This window comes from Melanostigma gelatinosum (assembly GCF_949748355.1).
Source record: "Melanostigma gelatinosum genome assembly, chromosome: 2".
Lineage (NCBI taxonomy): Eukaryota > Metazoa > Chordata > Actinopteri > Perciformes > Zoarcidae > Melanostigma > Melanostigma gelatinosum.
The window spans coordinates 23,624,030-23,644,514 of NC_136635.1; the positions used below are offsets into that span (position 1 = coordinate 23,624,030).

Here is a 20,485-nt window from a genome sequence, read left to right on the forward strand (position 1 = left end):
GGATAAGAAAAGACATGTGGGTAAACAGGGCATCTAATATATATTCAATGTGATCTGATATCTACCAAAACGTGCTGGATCTGATCTCACTCTGTCCAGTTAGATCGGACCGAGCACCTGTGTAGACACCTACACCGAGTACAGTGTACAAAGTGTTACAGATTTCCCCCTGGGGATGAATAAAGTATCTATCTATCGATCTATCTATCTGCATCAGTCCACAGAACAAAAACACTGAAAAGAGATCTCAACCTGGCAGCCGACGGTCTTCTTGTGCTCCTTGCTGCTCTTTTCACGGCCCTTGTCAGGTTTGATGCTGAGGCGGGTCCGGCCTCCGGTGCCGGAGACCTGACCAGTGGGGCTGGTGGCTTTCTCCCCGTCGTGGAACAGCTCCACCAGCAGGTGAAACTGTGGAAAGCAGCCCGCTTACAGTCAAACAGAGCAGCTGATGGCAGCATTACACGCTGCAGGGCAATATTGATTTACTGAAAGCATTTCGCTCTGGATGTACTGTTAAATTAAGCTTCAGTGAAACTACGAAACATATTTATGAGCGATAATTGTTTCTAACAGCCTCGTTTTACAGGCATGCGTATGCATTTCTCCTACCTATTGCATTAAGCCTTACAAAGCATAAAGACTTTATAAATTCACTCGAGTGTCGAAAACCACGATGTTGAGGACTTCATTTTTTTATTTAAAAAGCAATCTAGTCATCAACTACAGAGATAGTTTGACATGAGAGTTAATTCATCTCAACATTTTCACACAAAGACAGCAGCAACTCTGCCGCACAGTTGGAGTAGATGAGTGAGTAGAACGATTTGTTGATTAGCGTTTGTTAAACGTATTCCCAGTCAGAGAGTTGTTACAATGTGTTAAACATCCAATACAAACAAATGAAAGGTTAAGTTTTGTCACATATGAAAGTATGCAGTGGCCATATGTGACTGCGCGGCGTTATCTCGCCATGGTGCTATGACATGAATCATGTATGATACACACAAACGCATCAGTCATGTTCCATATAACACTGAGGTTATATGAGGAGGATGCTGTGTTATGTGCAGCTTCAGCACCTCCTGCTGAGCTCAGAGCGCTGCCATGCTGCTCCTCTGCACCAGCGTCATTAAGCAGGATAATCTGGACAGCCACGGCCACAAAGACTCGGCTCTGAAAACATACAAATATCCTCCATCCTTTGTTTTCACGTCCAGCCCTCTTTTCTCCTCTCGGAGTGCCTCCAGTGCTCCCCCATGCAGCAAACAAAAGACACAAACGCATAACTTAAATCTCATCAGCGCTGTTAGAGTGAGGACACCTCAATGACCGAGTGAGACAGGGAAGGAGGAAAGATAAAAGAGGGGAGAAAAAAAAAAAGGAGCGAAAGGAAGAGCTGCGAAAGGAAGAGCTACAGGCGGACCAGCGTCGTAAGAACGGCTGTGTTTACCTTCTGCTGGCAGGGAAGGGTTGTCATGATGAGGACAGAACCAAACATACATGGACAACACATGGAGACACAGTGACAAAAGAAACACAATGACATTAAAAAGAAAGGAACCCCACAAGCTCAAGTTCAAAAATCATTTGTAACCCCATCAGAAGCTCGAGTACACATATGATCCAAACCGAGAAGTCGATAAAAGCAGGCCGGCTAATGATGAGGTTGAAATGGATTGAAGAGACATGGTGGGATGATGATTTATTTACCAAACACTGTGGGATGCATTTTCCACTGAGCTCGAAGCTCAATGCAATGCATCATGGGAAAACTCTGCATCAGGCATTTTCTCGAATGCACTGTATTGATTACACTTGAAAGCATTCGTCTGCATGAATGCGAGACCCCGATGCAGTTTTGAGCCATGCGGGTACTCTTTGAAAGTACTTCACTGCGTACGCTGGAACGGAAATTCCTGTTTCATACAACCTGGATTTTCTTTACAGAGTTTTGGGCCAATTGCTAAGATCTGGTATTTAAGTGGCACAGCTAAAAAAACAAGTCCACTGTGGCAGGACACGTGTGTGACGATGAGACGATTGCAGGTTTTAAACAAACCCCCAAATTAGCCGAATTTATTTAGTGGAGAAAACGAAGAGGAAAGGTAAGATGTACATTTTTATCACAGTTTATAAATGGACTTCCTGTTTCAACATGGACTCACTGTACTGGTGAGCACACACAGAATGTTTACTGTGCAATGAAGGACTATTAGCAACATGTTCAGCTGTGCTTACTTTGGGTTTAGATCATCAATAAATCGTGAGCTTGTTTACAGCCTGTATGATCGTCTGACTGCACATGTTTTGCCCCAGTTCTTTGTAGCAATGTCTCCCTGTTACCAGATCTCAAATGAGTCCCATTTTATCAACACTGAAAAAGACAATGGCCAAGACCATGCAAATAAGACCCACGCTGAAATGAACCAGAATTTCCTTTCACCGTCTTGACAGGTGAAGGGCTATCAACAGCAGGATTTTACAAAACACATCACCCGAGAATTTCTCTGTTCATCTGAAGGGCGATCACAGAAAACAGACGGTGATGCAATGAAAACAGTTGATGTTGACCAGTTTAAGGGACATTTTACAGCTCCTCATGGAATGAGCTAACAGTCAGCTAGCTGGAAAAAATGTGCATTAATTGTTTAAATCTCCCTGATTTCCATGGCAACATTCAGACTTTACATCCATGAGTATGTGTGTGTGTGTGTGTGCGTGTGTGTGTTAAGTGATCGTGTTAGAGGTTAGAGCAGACAGTATTTCAACCCTTACCCAATTCTGCTCTTGATGAAGTCTATAAGAGAACAGTCGAAGGACACTTAAAGCATTTTGGAAAAACACACATCATAGCTTGTGCCGGTGTGTGTGTGTGTGTGTGTGTGTGTATGTATATCAAAACAGCAATGAAGATTTAATGGCTTTAATGGCTTTTTGACCCAACCCGGTTTTAGACATGGATCCTGAACAAAGATTAAAACACGCACACACACACAATGTTAATTCGGGGTGATCTGGCTAAGTTAGGTTTAATAGAACGCATGTTTGTAGAGTTTGGTTTTCTAGTTCATTCGCGTTTTGTTCCCAAAAATTAAACAAGGTTGTGTGATGTCTCTGTTTGACAAAACGAGTAAATGTGTGTAAATGCATGGAAGTTTGCAACATGTGTACAGTATTACTCCTGTTACTACATAACAAACTTATTTCGGCTTAGTCATGCCTTTCTGAAAGCTCTTTAAATATATTTGGACAAACTAGCAGGTGCAAAATGTAGCAAAATATATCATAATAACAAACATATTGATATCATAATAATGAACCAAAATCCTCTTTGACCTGACTCACTGTGTGTGCGTTTAGCTTTCTCTGTGACGTACAAATAAAACCTCAACCTCTCTGGCCATAAACCTCCTGGATGTGGCATTTGTCATCACTTCTGGCATCGACACTACCTCCACATGGCCAGAGGAGGGCGCTGCTTCCCCGAGCCTTCAGGTGGGACTTCGGGTCACGAAACAATCGTCTATTTTTCACACACTGACCAGGTGCACCAGCTCTCCATGAGCGGCAGGCTTCTTGGCTTTGATCTCAGTGGACGTACATTGATGTGTTCAAATGGCTCTCAGCACATGAATCGAGTTAGGATCTGCTTTTGACTGATTATACGTGTATATTAAATATAACGTAGGTGTGCGTCTGTGCTGCTCACCTTGCTGGCCTTCAGCACATTGATCTGCTCTTCGTTCACGGTGTCCTTGTTCTTCTCCAGGAAACCTTCACATTGGTACTCCACCTGCCGAGAGAGCGAGAAAGAGCAGTTAGTGTTACAATACCTGTGAGGACATTTCACTGGGATGTATCCAGGTCTTTTATTTCACTTTACGAGCGCCCACGGTTCGATTGGTATTGCAGTTTTTGGGCCACAGATTTGTTTTTTGTGTGTTCACAACCTCCAAAATATATAGATGAAAGGCAGGATACTTAATGGTCAAGTAGGCCTATGTTCAGATAATTGCCTCTTCTTTGTCTCTGGCGTCTCATCAAATGATGCAACGGTTCGGTTCGGCTCACGGTTTGCTTTGTACGTTTTTTTACGGTTCGGTTTTGCATCCCTACAATTTACATCCTCTACCTGGCATTTTTGTTTTCCTAATCACATTCTGGCAGATTTTACAAAATAATCTGACCCAAAGAAATGTGTGTTCACTGTTCTAATGTTTCAGGTACATTTATAAAAAAGTAAAACCAATCGATAAAAGTTTTATCGATTGGTTTTATGTCAAGCTCACAAGGCAAAGAGTAAAACCCTCAGAGCAGCTCATGTACGGACATGAACTCCTGATGCAAGTGCCTTTAAATATATCAACATTCAAATGTTTGGTCAGAAATATCTCCGAGGATCCCATTTTAATGTCAGGGGAGCTGCATTCGTCCTTGACCCCGTTTATCTGTAACCTTATAGTGAGGCTCCTAAAACAGACATTAAAAACAACACTGCGTCACACAGCGCCTCATTACAGGACACGGAACACTAAAGTGGATTACACGAGTCAAACACACACACACACACACTCCAAACATTTCACTGCAGTACTGGTTTTGTGTGTGAAAACAATGATTATAAAAAAAAGTGATCTGTCCTCCAGCCATCCTAAAAATATCTCCAGCACTGCAGCAGCAACTGCAGCCACTATGTCCCTAAGTGTTGCATGTTGAGCTACAAAGGGACGAGCCATTCGTTTTCAAAAATAATGAATCTAACTCCTCTGCCGATGACGAACACCATGCAGACATTAAGCCAACACAATCAAGCCCACCTTGTCAGCAAAATGTTGAACGATGAAAGCGCGGTTGGACATGCGCGGCTTCTCAAAGAGGGAGCAGGCCTTCAGGTGGGTGTTGTAGAGTTTCTGAGCCCAAGAATCATCCGAACCTTTCGGCATCTAGTATAGAAACGGAGAACACACGGTAAGAAAATGATCTATGTGTGCTGATAAACACACTGAAAGACAAAGTACTGAAAGTAGATTCAGATTTTGCAGAGTTATTGGACTGCATTACATCTTACAAGGCTGTTCTCTGGCTACACAGTGCATGAGGACAACATGTTTTCTGATTTTTATTTTGCCAAGAAGTCAAACCAAATGTCCATTTTGTGTTTGCGTTACATTCAAACTATGTTAGCAATGTGTGGACCACCTCAAATGTCAACAGCTTGTAAAATGCCCTGGCAGCGGTGAAGGGCCACAGAGAGATTAGTCGGCGTCGTTAGTGAACCGGCCGAGCTGTGAAAGTGCGTCGACGCTACAGATACGAGCACTGCCTTTAATCTACACCGGCTGCAACCTGAATATCAACTCAGATAACGCTTATCGTTCATATACATTCAACCAAAGCTCCGCCAAACATTACTCCGAGTGTGTAGCGTCTCCAACTCAATATAAACAGGCGACCCGTCGATTGCGTACGCTAGAAGGCGGTCACTGTTTTGTATGCTGGGTTTCTGCAGGAGAACTCTGATGTGAACTATGAAGCGTGGGTGTGTTGGGAGACTCGGGTCAAGTGTGTGGTGGGAGGCACCAACAGGTTGACTGTAAAAAATAAAAAATAAAAAACGTAAAGCAGAATGTGGGTGTGAACTAGTGGAAGGCTCTCAGTGAGCGGTTCAACCACAGCCCACATGCTTCTGCTCAGTATGCAGCACGGACTTACTTCACTTTATGTTTACGTGCATGAGAACGTTTTTATTCCACAAACTGTATTCATGAGTCATCAAGTCTTATGTAGCTGTACATTCTTTAAAAGATGAGAAGATTTATGATCGGTCTATGTGGTTTGTATGCTTGTCAAACAAAAGCAGGATAAAATGCATCCTTTTGGACAGAGTCAGCAATTCTCTCTGCATCTTAAGTGTCTTTCAATACAAAAACAACACCACTGAATGGAATGGAATAAAAACGTACCTTGCACTCCTCGTCCAGCAGGTCCAGGATGCCCATCTTGGCTTCTATGAGGTTGATGCAGGGCTGATTCTCATAGAAGTCAATCAGAGTCCAGGGGATCTGCTCCCTCATGTACTCCTCCTGCTCCAGCTTGAACACATGCTGCGCGCACACACACACACACACACACACACACACAAGTGGGGATTAAGCTAAATACTTGCATCAAACAATTAAAAAAGAAACAAAACTATTTCATATCTGTAAACATAACGTGCTGCCCACCATGTTGAACTGCTGCTGGAGTTTCTCATTGGCGTAGTTGATACAGAACTGCTCAAAGCTGTTGATCTCAAATGTCTCAAACCTTGAGGAGAAGAACAGAGGAGTCAATCCGCTAGTACGCCAGAGCAAATGACTTCACTCTTAACATACGAGTGATATTTAAAACCTCAGATTTGCTCGTCACCCCACACAGACAGGCGAATGCACAGGCGTACCCGTAGATGTCGAGGACCCCGATGAAGGAGTGCTGTTTGATGTTGGTGATCAGGGCTTTGTTGACGTGCTCCACAATCCAGTTGAAGAGCTTGGCGTAGATATGTTTTGCCAGCGCATCGCGGGCGTTGGTGGCCTGCAGGCGGGGCAGGGTCTTGATATACGTCTCTGTGGACGTCTTCAGCTTCCGGTGGCACAGCCACTGAGACATGTCCTGGTAGGTCACGCCCACCAACTCGCAGAACGCCGTCAGGTGGCCATTGTTGGGCTACGGGGAAAAGAGGAGATCTTAATCAACACCAGGAAATACCCAACACCATGTCGGTTAAGACAAAATGGATTTCCTCAGTTGAAATTAAACACGTAGCGCAAATAAGCATCACTGACTTGTTCCTCGGCTCTAACCGGCCCAACACATATATTTTTAGATGTCCGTCTGAGACAGGCTATATGAAGCTGTCTGTTTCAGCTCGTCTCACTGTCAATCTGAACCGCAGTATTAATATTATCCTCACAGGAATGACGCTGCTGTCTGAGTCTCTGTCCTTTATCTCCACGTTTCCCAGATGAAGAATAGCAGCCAAAACCTGGAACAACCCCTTCTGATTGGACTCATTAATACCTGCAGGGGAAAACACACACACATTAATTCAAAGAGCTGGAAAACTATACCTACAAAGTGTTTTACTTGAATGTTTGTGGATTTTTCGATGCGAGGGCGAGCCTGTTACCGAGCAATGTGAAGGCTTTGCGAGTGGTGGACAGCTCCTTGGTGTCATCCACACCGTAGATAACCGGGCTGCGGCCTTGCCTGGTGTACAAGAAGTCTTTTGCGTTGCCTGCGTGGAGAAACGGAGAGAGTCAACGCATTGAGAAAACATGCGGTATGTGCAGTTTTACCTCGTGCAACGTGGGTACAAATGTGCTCTCACAGGATCCTCCCTTTTTCACGGAGCTTTGGAAAGCAACATGTACCTCGTTCAATCAATAGAACTTTATTGAAGATCACATTTTGTTTCTGATTAGCTAGGGGGAGCTGTGACATCAGTGCACCATCAAGAACCCTTCTGTGTAAAAATGATGTCAGCTCAACTTTCCCACAATCTGTTTCTCTATTCACACTGAATTAAGGCATGGCCTGTTTCCTGGCAACAAGAGGCACTGACACGACTGTGACAACCAGCCCATTTATTGAGCCAGGAAGTCAGCAGGAGAGGAAAAGACAGCAGCTGTGTGTGTGTGTGTGTGTGTGTCCCATGGCTTGGATGAGCAGGTGCAGGTCCACAGTGGGAGAGCTCTGAGTGCCTGTTTAACCACAGAGTCAATGTGTTTGATACTAAACTGATATAAAATCGGATATCTGTCAGCGCTCTTCAGACTGTGGTCTGTTACGACGTTTTCCAAAGATGTAGAGAGGGGGGGGGGGGGAGGGGCACTGCAGCTAAACACAGTGCTCGTCCAATCAGTGACTCTGTCTTCACAAGAAAATGAGTTGTTCGCTCCAGCTGTTCCTTCTGACTTCAAGCTACTGTGTCTGTCATTGCTTATGGTGTGATTGTAGAGTTTACTGTACACTTGGCAGCTCTGTGTGTGTGTGTGTGTGTGTGTGTGTGTGTGTGGCTGCATGCACACATGTATGACACTCACTCAGCTTCAGCGCCTTGTACTCAGGCAGATGGGATGATGCACAGAGCTGATAGAAGATGTGATAATTCCTTTCCTCGTCGGCCTGAAACAAAGCATGAAGATGATATAATGTGAGGGAAATGCTGCATGCACACCTGTATAGCATTGTTATTAAAATACAGCACATGAATGTCATTGATTTACAGGTTTTAGACTTTTTTTTCAACATGCCTTCTTGCAAGGGAACATCTGTGGGTAATGTATAATCATATGGGCTTCGAATCAGTTTGACAGTTTAACATCTGGAAGCTCCACTTGAACAGTTGGCGATTTAGCGCCTTGCTCAAGGGCATATCAACAGACATTATTAAGTCAGATAAGAATATAATAATAAGTTTATTTGTTACACTTAAATTCCCCAGACATATAGGAAGTCAAACACAAGATGTGGCCCACATGTGCATGCGTTTCCAACCCTATGAGGAGGTAATACCCGATAGATCCTACAGTAGATGTGCATAAATAAGAAACAACTGCATCCAACTTGAGTTATAAATCAATTTCCAGTGAAAATGAATAACTAAAAAGGATGTCAGCAGCGTGCTGGAAACTGTTACCTGTGTCCTACAACGGTGCTTCTGCTACTAGAATTCAAACACACACAGACCTGTAAATGTGGCAATCGTGTAAGAAATGTGAGGACAGTGATCACGTTTTCCGCCAACATCCTCATTTCTAAACATCCTCATTCCTAAACAGCGTTGCAAAGACAGAGTGTGTGTGTGTGTGTGTGCGCACTGTTAAAATATGTTTCCTCATCCAGACACGGCCCTACTGGCTCCACCAGTTAGCAAACACACCCGCTGAATATACAATAAAGCTGTAGAAGAGAAAACGCAAATGAACTCCATCTAGAAACCTTTCTGTTTGCTAACCATGTGAACGGATTTGGATTCTCTAAGACTTTGTGGGGCCGTAAACATATCTATAGGAGGAGTTAAACAAGAAAAGGGCAGAAATGTAATTATTATTATAAAAAAAAAAATAGAATGTCTTTGACGAGAGAGAGAGAGAGAGAGAGAGAGAGAGAGAGAGAGAGAGAGAGAGAGAGAGAGAGAGAGAGAGAGAGAGAGAGAGAGAGAGGGGGGGGGGGGGGTGCTGTGCTTTCACCCGGTGTGACAGATGGATTGTTTACTTTGTTTCCTCCTACTCGTCTTTGTGGAGAAAGAAGTTATTGCCGCATTCCTCTTGTGCTCTAAAGGGCACCAGGGCCAGACAGTTAATGTTGGCTGAGTCCAACTTCTCAAACGCTTTAACCAGGGTCAGCATTACTGTTGTACTGTGGGCAACATAAGTAAGGATCTGCAGGGTAGTTCAGACAGTCAGAACCGATGCCTGTTGAATGAAACGGCAAACTTCCAATAAAAAAAAAACCCATTTCATTTGGCATTTTTGCCTTTATTTGATAGAAATTGTCGAGTCAGAGTCAAAGTATGCAGGGAGAAAGAGGGGTGTGTCCTGTGTGACATGCAACAAAAGGTCCCCGGCTGGAATTGAACCAGGGACTGTGTGCCCCCTACAGTCGGTGACATAGCTGGGAAGTCAGACTCTATCCCGTCGTGAGACGAACAAGGGTTACGCAAGTGTCTTTTCCCGCATGTCACCTGCTTCCTGTACAGCCAATAGAGTCCGATACTTCAACATATGACCCGAGGCACATCATTTACTGGTTGTGCATGCATGCATGTGTGCGTATGGCGTGTGCAGCAACACGAGGGTTAAGTGTAAGCCACTGGAAGCCAATTACCTACCGAGTCATGGTCCCACTGCGCTTGTCGCTGTGCTGTGTCATTTACCATTACAAAGTCTGCCCTTTTTAATGCAACGTTTCAATTTAAAAGGTAGAGTGTCGAACACACATAACACCATAATACAAATACAGTTTTAATATACAGCAATTTAAAGGTGGTTTTATTGTAATGTTTGAAGCCGTTATCTGTTTACAGCTTAAATAATTATACAATGTCGAGAACTGTAGAATTGTACAAAGGTTAACTTTGAGCATGGATATGTGATGGCCGAGGCTGGAGTAATAGACTGTAATGAGTTAAGGAACGGGTGTAAGTCACTAAAAATATCCACACACGCACAAACAAAACATCTCGTTCATGTGCTCACCTGAAACACCACTCGGGATTTCTCCAGCAGATACGTCCTCATGTTGGCGCCGATGATACGGTAGCGCGTGTCGAAGCCGATCTCGATGTACTTCCCAAAGCGACTGCTGTTGTCGTTTCGGGTGGTCTTTGCATTGCCAATGGCCTGAGAGACGGAAAGAGATCAAAATGCAAAAAAAAAAAAAACATGCAACATATTGTGGTGAGAGTGTTTGAATTCAGAAGGATATGTTTCTTCACCTGATCCTAAAACTAGTGCGCCAGAACATCAGACTGTGGCTTACAACCCGATATAAGATGAAGATTAGTCGTGGTTGGTCGAAACATCAGTAGTTAAATGGACTTCTGAGTTTGTTGAGCTACTACACATCCAAAAATAAAAATGGGCTAAAGTCAGCAGCCTTAGTTCACTAAAGAGGAGCGACCAATGACCCTACGGGGAATTATCGGGAGACGGGTGGGGCTGCAAACACACAAACACTCCAGCTGTTCAAGCAGCCGGCTTGCACCGAGTTAAACCGTGTGTGAGCAGTGAGGGCTCTGGCTGAGTTAAGGCCAAACGCACAGTCCTTCACTGCAGACAAGGAGTCTTTCAGCAGGTATTTCAATCTCCGCCTGCATCAGCCAAACACGATGCACAAACACTCTCACGCTGATGCAACCATCTACTCTCGTCCAGGCTGAGAGGCTAAAGTGACATCTCTGCGACGGAAGAAAGCTTTCTATTCATTCTGTCAGCTTGTCTCCGATTGGCTCGAGGTGGAAGTTGCAGCCGGGGAAGAGGAGAGCGACGTTAGCAGAGCGGTTGTAAAGGACAGACAGGGTGGAGGATGTGAGGAGGTAGAGGAGGGGGAGGAAGGGAGGAAGGGAGGCAGCATATGGGCACAGGGGAGCTCTCCAACCTCTCCTGTCCTCATGACTCCAAGGATGAAATACAAAAACACACACAGTCAAGGAGAAGATGAGTGTTATCCCAGCGGAGCAGCTCGAGGCTAGAAAGACACCGTGTGGTGGAGAAACCGAAGGGAAGGGAGGAAGTAAATACCAAAGGAGAAGAGCGAGATAATAGAGAAGGGCAAACGTAATGACACTCAGCCCATACCAACACCAATCAACTGAGCGTGTGAATTTACTGGAGAGTAATTAGGGCAAGGAAACACGAGTCCACACATAAACTGCTGGGAAACATGACGCAGAGCTGTTTCCAGTCCTTCACGCCCACAACACATTTCAGGTTGTACAAAGTAGAATCGAGTAAGTTCAGATTCAGTAAGTGGTTTATTCAGAAGAAGGAGATGCTCACGAAAGGATTCAAATATGTTTATTTTAAATTTGAAGAAATATTTGGGGCTTCTTTGAGTGTCGGTCTCCTTTAAGATGAAACTGGAAATGATCCAGGGTCTCACTCAACAGACCGCCTCCTGTTCTCACCTCCATGATGGGGTTGGAGGCCAAGACTTTCTGCTCGACGTTGGCCTCGCTGGTGGAGCCGCTGACCGTCGCAAAGTATCTCATGGCGTATTTGGCCGATACCGTCTTTCCCGCTCCGGACTCCCCGCTCACAATGATGGACTGGTTCCTCTCGTCCCTGACAGATCGACCAAAAAGTAAATAAAAAAAAAAACACACATAAGGAAGCTGTATACATCAATACATCACATGTTGTTGTCCTTTCGTCGGGGGTTTGTTTTGGAGTTAAGGCATTTTTAATGCCTTTAGCCAGAGCAGGTGTTAAAACACCGTATTAATCCCCTGCTCCCTGTGCATGCTTTAATATACCAGCAAGCTGCCCTCCAAATTCTCCAAAGAACTTCACTAAGATCCTGAGGCAGCACCGCCTCGTCCTTCTCTTTGAAATAAAGTCCCAGCTGCTGGTAGGTCGGCTGCCTCTCTTATAATCTTTTTATTTTTTCGCATTTGGCATTTTTCCATCTATTGCATCTGTTGCATCCCTAGCCCTTTGAGCAGTTAGGATGTATTCTTCGGTTTTCTTCTCTCGGGCCTTCTTTCATGTTTTTTTTGGTCTCAGTCTTTGGAGTTTTTGGGAAGGCCTCCTCATCTTTCTCGAGTTCGAGATTGTGTCAGGGGGCCGTTTCCGTTGTGGGCACGTGAAGCCTGTTGGGAGACAGTATTCCAGACTGGGCTACAGTTTCACAACAACGTGAGCCGAGTGTTTATTAGTGGAGTCAAACTGTATGCCATGCACTCCCTGACTCCCACTGGCTGGAACACAGACTACCGATTCAAACCATTCCTCTCAGTGTAGAAAATATTACCAATTGCTAACTTTGTAGCTGATTTTCAAATACTTAGTTTTAGAATAAAAATTGCATGTAAATATACATATATATTTATATATATATATATATGTATATATATATAGTATTAATAGAGCAAGCAAGAGAGAGAGCAAGAGCGAGACCACCATGAGCCTATTTCTGGCTCAGCTTTGGCCTACAAACCCAGAAGAGAGAGAGAGGGCTGAGCAACAAGGAGACTAGAACCGAGGCTTCTCAGGTAACACACACACACACACACACACACACACACACACACACACACACACACACACACACAAACCTGGCCATCTGTTTGTAAGCCTCCTCTGCCACGGCGAAGATATGTGGGTCCATGTCTCCCATGTTCTGACCGCTGTACGCATTGATGATGTCTGTGCCGTAGATAGGCAGCGGCTCATACGGGTTGATGGCCACCAGAACGATTCCTACGACACAAAGGGAACGTATGAGCTCACCTGCAGCTGAACTGGACCGCATCGAACAGGTGGCAAATTGAGACGCGTCTCTCCTGTGTGTTTTTTCTTTACATTACCGTTCCTTAAAGTGGAAAGTGGAGCTGCATGCGCCTACCACAGTAAGTGTAGATGAGCTTGGAGTCGATGAAGCGGACTTTGAGGTTGTGCAGCACGGCCGGCTCGTGGAGGTAGCTGAGTGCTGTGAGGTCATTCTCGCCCACCAGGATGTCGGGGTTTCGCAGGTAAGGCAGGTTCTTCGTCTTGGGGTCCAGCTTGTGCTCAACGTTCTGAACAGGACAGCAGCGCAAAACAGGAGCATAACAGAGTTATAACAGATTCAACAGGGTTGAAATGAGCAAAGCACATTTCAGCCAGTCTTTCATGCATATTCTCAAAAATGTCATGAGACAGACTTCTGATTTGGAACGGCTCTGGAGCAAAACCGCCAGTCGCTCAAAGCTGTATTTATTTATTAATCTTGTTTTCACTTTGGTTCCTGTCTCTCTGCGTGGAAACGTTTAATATCTTTATACCCCTATTCAATAGATCTCTTTCTGATGCTTGTTTTATTAGGAAGGTTGATTCAGGAAGTCGTTTGGCAAATAGCATCGGGAATGAATTAGATAACCGGATTGAGTGATGATGCTGTTTTGATCATCTTCAACAGCAGCAAACACACAGAGACCACACAGCTCCATCGGGGCTGCACAATCATCTAAACCTGTTGTTTCATCAACTTACATGATCTGTAAATGTAATCTGCACATAGATCAGCTGCAAAATCCACAGACATGGCTGCAGTGCTTTACATATGATCAAGGGACTAAATTATAAGGAGCAATGTGGCAAATAGTCTTGCCAGTAGCATGCTTTCATTAACAGGAGTACTAGGAGCTGTTTGTAGTATTAAATGTACAGCTACACATTTTAAATGCTCCTTGGGGGGGAATCTTTGCAAGCAGGTCTCATTTGTGGAAAGTGCTCATGCTAAAAGCAATAACCACTAATGAGACCCGGCACTTTGAAGTGTCTTTGAGGCGGCGAGAAAGAGAGACAGCCGATGAAACAAAGAGGAAAAAACACAAAGAGGGAGAGACTGATTCCTCCCCACCCTACACCTCCATTCATCCTCACCGTTCCATCCTCCAGCATGAGCTGCAGGGAGACGTCGCCATTTTTGTAGTCCTTGTTGAGCTCGGCAGACTTCCACACCTCCTCTGCATCGGGGATCCACACCCGAGCACTCTGAAAGAAGGAAAATAGCAAAGACAAGTTAGATGAAGACGAGTCGTAGCATTTGAGGAACACAAATGATGCCAATTATTTGAAAATACCACATTTTTAAACTTCGGAGTTTTCCCTGTTCGATAAAGCCCCTTCACCTGGGTCTGACGGGACACTGTTATGTGTACTTCATTCTACTCATTGATAAAACAGAGTGAGCTCAGAGAAAACACTGGAGTCTATGTCGCCACAGTCATGAGCTCATGGCCCGTAAAGGTCAGCTCAGTTAGGGGAGCACACTGTTGACCAAAATCAAAGCTCTTAACCTCTGAGGAATGCAGTTGTGGATATTGTGTGGTCATACTGTAATTGAATATTCACTCACACGCACACACACACACACACACACACACACACACACACACACACACACACACACACACACACACACACACACACACACACACACACACACACACACACACACACACACACACACACACACACACACAAAACTGTTTCAGGCCTTACAGACTTGTGACTGGAGGCAATCAGCTGATTACAGACATGTGGAAGATCAGTGATGAACACTGGCAGTCACATGGCTGAGGAATCCAGCTCACAAAAGCGCTTGTAAATGAATCAACGGCGTGTGTGAAAATTATAAAAATAAATGATTGCTCTGAAAACAAGAGCAGATTAAATATACTCCTCATCTTTGTTAAAGCGTTCCTCGGGTCAGAGGAGAAAGATGATCAAATAATCACAACGGGATTTAGACTAAAACCTTTACGTGTTATAATCTCAACATGAATGAGGATTTTCACTTTGCTGAGACACACGCCGACAGTGAACTACTGAGCCAGAAGTATCTGAATGACACTTTTGATACTTTCTGGAGGTTTAACATCGATTTCACGGCTTCTTTAGGCTTCGTTACATAAACCGCTGATGGCAGTTCAACAGACGCAAGAGAGAAGGATTGTAGGAAGCACAATTCGGTCTGCTGCTTAACATCCGCTAATCTGAATCATGATATCGTGGTCACACAAACTCTCCCCTGCCGGTCTCTCACTCTTCGTTTTAATCAGAGTGTTGTGGTGAAATAGCAGCTAAAGTCTATCTGAGCTCCACCACCACCAAGCCCCCAGGTTGTCCCGATGTTTTTCTTCCTCTCTCTAATCCTTTTCTCTCTCCACCTCTGCAGGAAGACCACACTGTGGGATCAGTGGGGTGAAGTAGTGTGCCGTGTGGTTTAGGTTTGCCTCAAAAGAAGCAATGCCATCTGTGCGAGCGAGGCCAAAGTTAATGAAAAATAAATGGAAAAATAAATGAAGTGATGAGGAACTACACAGGGAATAAGTCCACAATAAATAATATTACCGAACGCACGCTGAGTCTTCTTGAAGCAAAGAATGAAAGTATGAATTAGGGAAACTTTAACTGACACGAAAGACAACTAACAACGTGCAGATTATTATAATATTCAGGACCACCTCCAGACCACTGTTTGTTTAGTCACTACAAACCCCTGCTGTGATGCCAAACATTGTTCAAACCAGCAGATATGTATTTTAAATGGTAGAAACACTTCAAAGTTTCTAAAGGTGTAAAATATGTCAGTTTAAAACTTAGGAAAATATACCTTATAGCTACTTAAAGGGGAGACAAAACACAGGGAAACTGCCTGTGTCTATCACTCCTCCCATTCCAACGTTTCATTATCGGTTTCACCTCTTTGGTCCCCGCAGGACACCATCCTGCTGCCTGCCTCCTAGCAACAGAGAAAATGAGAGAGCGAGAGAGAGAGACACACAGACAGGCAGACAGGCAGAGAGAGACAGAGACAGAGAGACTAAAAGAGAGGCAGAGAGAGAGAGAGAGAGAGAGAGAGCGAGAGACACAGACAGGCAGAGAGAGACAGAGACAGATAGACTAAAAGAGAGGCAGAGAGAGAGGCAGAGAGAAAGAGAGAGACTAAAAGAGAGAAGGAGAGAGAGACAGAGAGCGGATGAGGATGAGGGGAGAGAGGCTAAAAATAGCAACAGCGAGTTTTGAGCAGCATCACACCTCAAAGAGACATCACTGCACTGCTGTGCGCACTCCCTGATCCTCACACACACACACACACACACACACACACACACACACACACACACATCTGTTTCACATGTCAGCATGTTAATCTGGAATTAGTTAACGGTGAAATATGCTGCCAATCTGCACATTTATTTTCTTTCCTGCTGGACCAAAACACAAACGTGTGTGTGTGTGTGTACCTGATTATGGGGACGAAAATACAGAAATATAATGCAGTTGCAGAGGCTAGGATCATAATAATAATCATATTTATAGACCAACAAATTCCTCTGGGTTCAGAAAACAGAGGAGAGATGAAGGATGAAACTCAAACACTGACACACACACACACACACACACACACGTTTCAAGGACATTATCCTTCACAATGAAACACAAGCTGGAAAAGAGAAGCGTCTGAGAGCCGGAGAGAGATTGTGATGAGTCAGAGTGCAGCCCGTCTGCCTGACGGAGGGACGGGCGACGGTTCGGCTCGTGAGCTGTGGGCAGCAGACGAAGAGGAGAGGGAGAAGAAAGAGGACCAAAGACGACAGAGCATCTGTGACGTCAGACATCACATGACTAAAGTGTCTCTGCATCGAGCTCGCCCCACATATGCCGCATGCATAGGTGTGCATACACTGTCTATGAAGTGCTAAATGTGTTCGTGGATCTGTAGTTGCCCGTTTCCTTTCCTTTACCTCAGGGCCACACTGATGCCAGGGTCACATGCTTTCAATGTGATAACTGTGTGCCTCTTAAAGCAGGAAAGGGTTCACAGCTCAAGAAAGAGAGCAGAAAAAACAAGATGTATTATGTAGAACAGATCAGAATAACACCATGGAGAGGATGCGTGCAAACAATGCAGCACGCTCTTCTTCCAGTCAGTACCAGATGCTCTCATTTCAAATGAATGGAGGCATCTTCAATGTATTCAGTGTGATCCCGCCCCGAGCATACGTTTAATTGCTTTTTCTTTCATTCCAGTCCTTACAGATCCAGTCAAGGGAGGTCTGGTTTGGTTGTCACACTAGATCAGAGGTCTTCAACAGGGGGTCCGCGGAGGTACTGCAGAGGGTCCGTGAAATTTTTGGTTGATTAGAAAATTGAATTCTTTTTTTTTTTTTTTTCGAAACATGAATGTGTCCATTATTTTAATAGTTCAGTATTGTATGAAAGATAACAGGTATATTTATGCATGGCAGTGGTACTAATAGGCCATCACTCATTTTTCGTTTCCACCTTTAAAATGAATTGAGTCTTTTGTAAGACCTCTGTCTGAAACAGTGACATGATAGTTTAATATCCTCTGTCAAAATGCAGAATAATAGAACAATTACTTGATACGTAAGAACATTTTAAAAACACCAAAAAAAAACAACATTTGTTGGATTATATTAGAGTAGAAATCTGATGTAGCAACACCATTGCTCTAGTTGCAGTGCACTGTACTTCATGACACAATTCCTTTAATTTCAGACAATTAACTCGTCTACACTTTCCCTCACAGGGGTCGACAACCGGTCGGTTAGCAGCAGAGAAAGGCTGCTCTTGAAGCTAATCCTGGTTTAGCTGAGACAAAGGATCATGACCTGATCAGGCTAACAAACACCGGCTGATCTTACTCCAGTCGACGACAGCGAGAAGTCTTTCCTGACCCACAGACAGAAAACATAGGTACAAATCTGTTCACATTAATAAAAGACGCCAGATTAAGCCCATTCCATCCAGAACTGTGAGCCACAACATGATGGTCGTATCGTCTAAATAATGAAGAAAGGTTTAAGACGCGGTGAAAGTCGTATTCGTTTCAACAGTGAATCTAAAACCTCCCTTTTCTCTTGATTTTACTGCAAGGACATCAGGTCACAGAGATTGGGAGAGTGTGTGTGTGTGTACAAGTACTGTATGTATGTATGTGTGTGTGTGTGTGTGTGTGCTGGTGGTGTAGGGCTGCAACGACGGGGCGGGGCCTCCATGACAAGTGCTTACAAATCTGCACAAAGTCAGCAGCAGATTATAGAGACTTCCCCTCGCTAATACTCTGAGTTTTCACTCTTGAAGTCACTCTGGCCAGCGATGACTCCTCTGAACCCTAAATGAACACCTATCGGACCACTCGCATGGAAATAATTTCCAATTTCAACCAGTTATTGGTGATTTCTGCAAGTTTATCCACGTCGCCTCCTCCAATAAAATGACACTCCTCTGCTCTGTGGTGTACATAAACTTGTTCTTTCAACCTTTAAAGACGACATCATAAGAATGACTAAAGTAGAAATGGATTCAAACGTGAAGAACATTTTATAACGCGGTCCGGCAGAGACAGCTTCCGAGACGGCTGCGGAGGTATGCGAAAAAGTGTTTTGCTCACATATTCTCAGTAAAGCAGTCAATGGAAGTCCCAGACTGCAGAGGCCTCGTCACATGATGCCACTCATGTGAGAATCTGCTGTTTTTTTCTGCTCAGCTGGGCAGTGAAGCCAAGATGCAGAGAGCTCAGTGGTGCTGGAGAGAGTTTGGTGGGAGAGAAACTAAAACCAGTTGACTTCCCTAGCGAGGGAACAACTACAAATGTCCACTGGCTGCCAAGGATCAGGGTATCTTACGAAGAAGCTGTGACGATGCCGTGTCTAATCTCATTAGTGTAGTCAGCGCTGACTCTGGGAGTAGTGTAGTTCTCTTCTACATGAGAATCGCACAGCTGTGCTTCTTCTTTCATGTTTAAACCACAATGTGTCAATTAGGAAAAGATACGCAGATAATAAGCTAACCCGCGCTTCAGAGAGAATATTGCTGCTACGTACAACATGCCACAGCAAGCAGGTAAATTATCTACATGGCCTGTAGATCTATGCAGGGTAGGAAATTCACATATTTTTTGGGGGGCAATTTTTGCCCCCACTGACTGAAATCCAGGGGCATTTTCATAAAAATTGGGGGCATTTTTTTAAACTTGTGAAATAACATTTAACCTTTGTTCAAAATAATACATATACTTATTTAGGCTTACAATATATGAGCAATTGTCATCAAATGGCAATAATAAGACTATTAGGCAGTAGCCTACAGATTCAAAGTGTTTTCTTTGATTTATTTAACAAAAAACAAACAAATCAGACAATCACATTAAATTGTATTCTTATTTCTTTGTGGTTATTTATTGTTATTGTTAAATGTTTTAAACAACTATAAACAATTATTAAGTCAACGATGCCTTGATTACATATATCAGTCATTGTATGGAATTATTGAGAAAAAATATTTTTGTAGCACCTCAAATATTGTGAAATTACCCATTTTTGTCCTGAACTTATGCATTAGTCATTATGTGGAATTTTTGAGAAAAACATTTTTATAGCACCATAAAAATTAAAAAAATGTGCCATTTGAAGGTACAAATTCAGTTCAGAGTTTTTACTTAGTAAAATATCTTAATTGACTGTCAGTCAGGTATTATTGATTTCCAGCAACCCTCAAATCAAAGAATAAAAACACTTTACTATGAAGGTAAATGACTGTCAAAATCCGAGAACGCAAATGAGATCCATGTGCGCGAAAATCAAACAGCCGCGCACGTATTTTACTTTGACGAGCGCTTTTACATCAATTAAGATCAAAGAGTTTCTTTGAGCTGTTTCTTACAAGAGGTTTGACTATCAAAGACACATTGTCTGTAATAGAATGATGGAGTGAATTCAAACCAATCTGAGCAACTTGACTTTAACACATTTTTAATTATTGTATTTAACAACTCTATTAACATAATTTGTATTTCATCAGCCTCTACAGTTTGAAAAGTTTACAAAACCTGTCAGACAAATGTAGAACATCCTGAGATGAAGTGGAGTAGTGTTTAGTGGCGGATTGAAAACCACCTCTACCAGACCGCGTCTGAGTCAGAGTGATATCCGGTCTATCCCAAGACGAGGATTGTAACCAATTAGATGTAGACTGGCGACTGGGTCTAATTTCCATTATGCAATATGTATACTTTGTTGGCATCTTATTCTGAAAACCGGATGTTCGTCTGAAGAAACCGGATGCTGTCTCACGTTAATCTTTCCATTGACTTTCAAAGTCCTTCGCTCGCTCCCGATCTGCGCCGTTTAAATGCGTTTACCGTGAATGTCAGCATATATGTGCACTAACATGTAAGTGTCTGCTGAGTTGACCGCAGTCTC

At 43.7% G+C, this 20,485-nt stretch overlaps 1 protein-coding gene across 1 annotated transcript in view; it reads right to left on the reverse strand.

Annotated features, from left to right (window-relative positions):
• The window catches only part of myo5aa (myosin VAa), a 43,235-nt gene that overhangs the window by 17,236 nt on the left and 5,514 nt on the right, over positions 1 to 20,485 (reverse strand). Inside the window, exons 2-15 of the mRNA XM_079293164.1 lie at positions 14,133 to 14,243; positions 13,114 to 13,285; positions 12,824 to 12,968; positions 11,675 to 11,831; positions 10,245 to 10,388; positions 8,088 to 8,169; positions 7,172 to 7,279; positions 6,956 to 7,062; positions 6,443 to 6,708; positions 6,228 to 6,309; positions 5,964 to 6,104; positions 4,818 to 4,943; positions 3,710 to 3,793; positions 253 to 408 (exon numbers count right to left, since the gene is read on the reverse strand). Of these exons, the coding sequence (XP_079149290.1) occupies positions 253 to 408; positions 3,710 to 3,793; positions 4,818 to 4,943; positions 5,964 to 6,104; positions 6,228 to 6,309; positions 6,443 to 6,708; positions 6,956 to 7,062; positions 7,172 to 7,279; positions 8,088 to 8,169; positions 10,245 to 10,388; positions 11,675 to 11,831; positions 12,824 to 12,968; positions 13,114 to 13,285; positions 14,133 to 14,243 (1,881 nt within the window). The remainder of the gene's footprint in view (positions 1 to 252; positions 409 to 3,709; positions 3,794 to 4,817; positions 4,944 to 5,963; positions 6,105 to 6,227; positions 6,310 to 6,442; positions 6,709 to 6,955; positions 7,063 to 7,171; positions 7,280 to 8,087; positions 8,170 to 10,244; positions 10,389 to 11,674; positions 11,832 to 12,823; positions 12,969 to 13,113; positions 13,286 to 14,132; positions 14,244 to 20,485) is intronic.